Source organism: Hermetia illucens, chromosome 5 (assembly GCF_905115235.1).
Source record: "Hermetia illucens chromosome 5, iHerIll2.2.curated.20191125, whole genome shotgun sequence".
Lineage (NCBI taxonomy): Eukaryota > Metazoa > Arthropoda > Insecta > Diptera > Stratiomyidae > Hermetia > Hermetia illucens.
Window position 1 is genome coordinate 70,150,660 of NC_051853.1, and position 5,336 is coordinate 70,155,995.

Sequence of the window (5,336 nt, forward strand, 5' to 3'; positions counted from 1 at the left end):
CGATCGACTGACCTCGCTAAAAGAGCCACAATTGACACCAGAGAGCAACAATCGGCCTTACAAGACTTTTTTGAAGAAACGGAGGGTGCTCTCTATGGACCAGGTATAGCACATTAATGGCGAGCTAAAATTTTACTGTTGATAATCACATTTAAATTTTCAAATGCGTTTTTCTCGAAACTGCATCTTGAAAATCGGCTGCCACCATAGCTCAAAATCTATCAAACCAAATTCTTTGAAATTTTCATGGTTTCGTTAGTACATATTTCTACGGTCCGCAAACTAGGATAATTACAATCGGACTGGTGGTTTTTTTTTATTCATAAAAAAACCGTAAAAAAACACCAAAATCCAAAAAATTAAATTTAAAAGCCCACCAAAAATTTCCCTTTTAATATTTTCTAATTATCCTAGTTTGCGGACATTGCGGATGACCCCCTTAAGTTCATATTAGAATCATAGAATGCAGCAATATAAACCATAACATAGAGCATATTTCTACCAAGTTTCGTGTAAATCGCACTATTAGTAACAAAGTTGTAATAGGTCAAAGTTGTCGTTTCTGTGCAAATTCAAGACTTTGAATGTCAGTATCACACGAAAGTGGATATTTTCACATAATATATGCATACATTATTTCTGTGTTTCTGTATGTTTTTATAAACAAAATACACAAAACCTTTCATACCTCCGGAGTTCGTGGATAGTTTGCCGGGGATTAAATTTTTTCTTTCCAAAATATACCCTTTAAATTTTAAAACATTAAAATCCCCAAAAAACTACCTTTTTTTAGGCAAACACGCCAGTTAAGCCCATTACCTTACTTTCCAATAGATGGATTAAGTTAGTCTTTATAAATTTTATTTTAAATTGTATTAAATCAAAGGAACGGAATGGAATCGAATGAATCAACTTCTTTTCTTCATATACTGACAATGCTAACATGCATTGCACAAAATCTGACTTGATCAGACAAAATCTGAATTGACTGCAAATTTTCAAGTTAGCATCGATTGTTCATCTAATCGTATAATTTTTAAAAATCAGTTCCTTTTTAACGGCGAATAACTTGGAACAGTTACGCCAAAACAATGTAGGTCTGCCTGCCAATATGTCAGATACTTAATATAATATGTATCCACAATGCAACAAGATTTTCTAACCAAAATCCAATCGCATTCAACACTTACATTACCGTGTAAGAAATTAACGGTCAATTATAAAGAATTTGGAAACGGCTTTAACAATAAAACCTACCTTATCGATTTCAGATTGACATAATCACTTTGGGAATTTTCAGTTCAGTGTAGCTGTCAGAACTGTGTGACAATTAGTCCGGCTGGATTCCAACTTCTCTGATTTTTCGATATTTCTCATAAAATTCTGAAAAAATGTCTGCCTGGAGAGCTGCTGGTTTGACGTAAGTGTTCAAGGAAGGATTTTGCCATGTTTATATAGACCATGCATAATTGGCGGTATTACGTAACCTATAGGCTCATCATTGATGTCCTTCCAGTGCTTATCATTTTGCTAAAGATTTGCAGACTTTAAGGAAGTCCTATACGTTTGTGTTAAATTCTTTAGTCTAGGACTTTTATTATACTCTTATTGAAACAGTTATTGAGGTTAGGTCAGGGTGTATCTTTTGGATTTATCACTTCTTATTAGAACATGCATGTGTTAATGCATTCAACTTCATGGGATTATCCTCTCTCTCCTTTAAATCAATATAGTCCCTTGCTTACTACTATCGTTTCCATTTCAGCTATGTCAACTATTCCAACATCGCTGCCCGAGTGGTGCGACAGGCCTTGAAGGCTGATCTGCGTGCCGAGGCCGCCCGCCGTAATGAGTCGCACGTTAAGTTCACTCCTTGGACCGACGGCAAACCTGCCCGTAAGTATCCCTTTCCCTTCACTTGATAATCATTTATTCAATTTATTCTTATTTTTCCACGATAACTTTTGATTTCAATAATCAAAGATGAAAAGTAGAATAGAAGTCTTGCCTAGGGCTCACGTAAGTTTATCCGTCCAGGATGGGCGAAATTGAATTGAGTGAATCCCCTTTGAGTGCGATGTATCGAAATTTGCATCCGCAACCAACAATTCATTAACTCTATCTTCAGACTCGTAAACATCGTGCCTGACTAATTTGTATTGTCCGATTTTTTTCCAATTTGTGTGTGGCCCTTCCCCTGTTTATCGACCCTCGCTCGAAAATGGTCTCTAATGAACTTTTTTTCATATTTTACAGGCACCACAACACAAACCGAATAAAAATCCCAATTTGCAACCGCTTATTGTCATACAATAGTTTTATGAGGAATAAATCGATGAAATAGATTTAATTTGTTTTCATTGCATTGCTACCGACCCTAATGTCCTTCAACGCTCGCTTGCCATTTTCCATTGATGCAGAAGAACGCGTATAAATAAACGGTTCATGAACACCACATGAAATAGAAGACGTCTTGCACCGTATTTAATTAAGAAACTATATTCGGGGAACACGTTTTCAATGTTCATCACAAAAATGGGTTAATAGTCCCTTCCGGGGTAGCCCACACTACGTTTTCTAAAATAATTCACTCGTCAGTCATGCTAGGATAGTACATAGCCATACATAGTCTGCATGCTTATGTCGGAGCAGAGAAGCCCGGTATCAACAACGAGACATTTTACCAAAGGGTTGAGGCTTCCGATGACTGGCAATCGTTTTTCATAATAGCATCGCGGAGAGGGCGTTAGTACGGAATAGTATCAACTTGATTTTGGTAGTTATTTGCCATAATTTTTGACATAACACTGAAGGCGAATTTGACGCTGTTGATGCGTTGAATAACATTGAAGTCGGTACCAAAGTCGACAAATAGAACGCTACTCAGATGCATGAATTTGGCGACACTCGATATTCTCTTCATTAATACAGATGGGAATAGGAGAATGGTTTTGATAGTAACTTCCTTCAGTTAGATTTTTGTTGCCTCACATTCAAAACCGTTTAGCCAAGGTCCTTCCGCAATTAAAGAATAGCAAATGTCGGGAGCGTAGTCAAGAGGGATGATGGGGGGGGAACCGCAAAAGCATATGAAGTGTAGGGCCGTCCCCTCCGCCTCTTCACATTTTTCCCATGTGGTAGTTAAAGGAGCAGTTTTCCGTTAAAATCTCTGTTAGGGTTTTTCATTTCCCACTTCTTAAAGGACAAAAAAAATGCCGTCCCGGATCCTTTCACAACGATTTTCACCTGCCAGCAAGTAGTTCAAAATTCCTCATTCAACTACCTGACTCCTGACAGTGGAAGACAGGACGCCCAAAGCCATCATTGTGGATCCAGACCTTTGGCTAGCCAGTCTGTTACCTTCCTCAATACCAGCTATGTTCCAGTACCCTGGAACCCACGTCAAGAATGTTTCGTTTAATTTGATATGTCATTGCTGTTTAGTGTTGATAATGCTACCCGATTGTCGGAACAGATTCTTCTGCTGTCAATCAAATGGCATATACCTCCGCCTGGAATATGGTCGCCATTTTTCCGAGATCAGAATTCCCGATTTCCCGAGAAAACTCCTTGGCCCAATCCGTCTTCCATGACTGATTCTTCGTTGAAGATTATTAAATCTGTAATTCGGAAAGACTCGTGGCCGCTCATGGACCAATGTTCTCTTTTAGTAATTACGACGAAGTATGTCTTTTCAAAGACGAATCTGAAAACCATTCATCGGTCGACGTCAGAGCCCCTTAATATCTGCCGTGCTTTCACGCGGCAATGGCATCATGCCTATATGAATTGTTAGCTGGTTGTTGTTTCACCTCCAAATGAATGGGGGCTAGATTTAGGATAGCTTCGAAGGCCACGTTCGCTGTGCTACTCATTGATCCAGTAATAGCAAGGCAAACGAGGCTCTGCAGCTTCCTGCTCTCACCAAAGTTCAATCTCGGCCACCTGTCGTTTTGGTGAAAGTCCCCAAGTCTTACCTATCGCAGTTCTGCAGCACCAGAGCAAACTGCAGGATTTCTGATATTGATGCCGGATATGGTGCTTCCACGTTAGCTGAGAGTGGAAATGTACTCCTAAATATTTAACTGCTTATACCAGCTGGATTTTTGTCCTTACTAAGGTTCCTAATAAACATCACTAGTCCAATCTTCCTAGCGTTCACCGTGACTCCATTATGGAACCGCCCACTGTGGATTACATTCAGAGTCGCATTCAAGCGGTCACATTCTGTGCACGCAAACATGCCGATAATTATTATGGCCAAATCGCGCTTCCATTACCAGGAACCATAACAGAGAAAAGCGAATCTCTACCTGTGGGCAGCCTCAAAGACATTCTGCTTCAATAGACTTCTGGCCGACCAGTATGTGGATCTTTCTCCACTCCAGTGATTACCAGCGGTTCGATTTCATGTCTTGCCTCATTACAAATCGCCCTTCTGGTAGGCATGAACCAATCTACTAAATTTTTCAGTCTTTTTAGCAGAAAGAAAGTTGGACTAATCGGTCGGAAGCTTCTTACATTTGTGTAGGTAGTTGTCCCTATATAAAAATAAAACTAGGTAGCTTTCTCCTACTACAATATATTTTAATAGTAAATACGTATTTCGAAAGCTACTTACTCTCTTCCTCAGTACTTAAGCTAGCGTGTGTTAGGCATCCACGATTTATATTCCGAATATGTAGACCCCGGGACATTCTTTCCCTCTATTAGTAGAGTATCCGGGCCCCCAGGTTTGTACCTATCTAACGAGTTAAATGCCCATTTTACTCACTTTAACGATATTACTTTGCATGTCAGTTTCTCGATTAAGAGCTGCATGCACCTGTCGGCCCTGAACTCACATTGTGCACGCTACCTGAGAAGTGCACTCCAAGCATCGTTTTCTCTGTATCTTCCACTCTGTAGAAAACCTAGCTGCTAGCTACTTTCTTTGACAAGGATTCGCTTCAACTTTGAGGTTACTTCCAGAGAGTTAGTCAAAAACGTCTCCATAATGATTATTTATCCGACATTATGCTTCGCCTAATACTCTTGTTGTCCTCCTCTATTTTGTCAAAACTGGGTTCCACCATGGTGTTTTATTCTTCTTTGGCGTTTTGAGTAAAATGCTCTCATGCTAATTGTGGCCATTTCGATTATTTTTCATGTGCTTCTGATCCGAAACCATGATTCTTTCCACTCTCCAACAAGAGCCGCAACGTCAGGGGAAGATCTAAAGTTCAGCCCTTACCAGGTATTCTAATAGTGTTGATCCTCTCGGGTTGATGTTGGAATTTCCCCGGCATATATGCATCGGATAGCTCTAATGAATGTTTCACCGGAAACTTAGTCTA

The 5,336-nt window shown here is 39.6% G+C and overlaps 1 protein-coding gene across 2 annotated transcripts; it reads left to right on the plus strand.

Annotated features, from left to right (window-relative positions):
- Nucleotides 1-1,271: 1,271 nt before the first annotated feature.
- LOC119658389 (protein stunted) lies at nt 1,272-2,345 on the plus strand. 2 transcript variants are annotated; one of them, XM_038065774.1, is made up of 4 exons: nt 1,272-1,420; nt 1,766-1,896; nt 1,984-2,019; nt 2,257-2,345. In XM_038065774.1, exons 1-3 carry the CDS (start codon nt 1,392-1,394, stop codon nt 1,992-1,994), a joined length of 171 nt encoding a protein of 56 aa, XP_037921702.1. In that variant the 5' UTR covers nt 1,272-1,391; the 3' UTR covers nt 1,995-2,019; nt 2,257-2,345. The 2 variants fall into 2 exon arrangements, with proteins under 2 accessions (XP_037921702.1, XP_037921700.1); XM_038065772.1 differs by lacking the exon at nt 1,984-2,019.
- The last annotated feature ends 2,991 nt before the right edge of the window (nt 2,346-5,336 follow it).

Bases quoted from the DNA above. Each gene is read 5' to 3' on its own strand.
- LOC119658389 (XM_038065772.1), top strand. From the start codon at position 1,392: ATGTCTGCCTGGAGAGCTGCTGGTTTGAC. The intron at 1,421-1,765 runs GTAAGTGTTCAA...TTTCCATTTCAG, and splicing joins TGGAGAGCTGCTGGTTTGAC to CTATGTCAACTATTCCAACA. The intron at 1,897-2,256 runs GTAAGTATCCCT...CATATTTTACAG, and splicing joins GACCGACGGCAAACCTGCCC to GCACCACAACACAAACCGAA.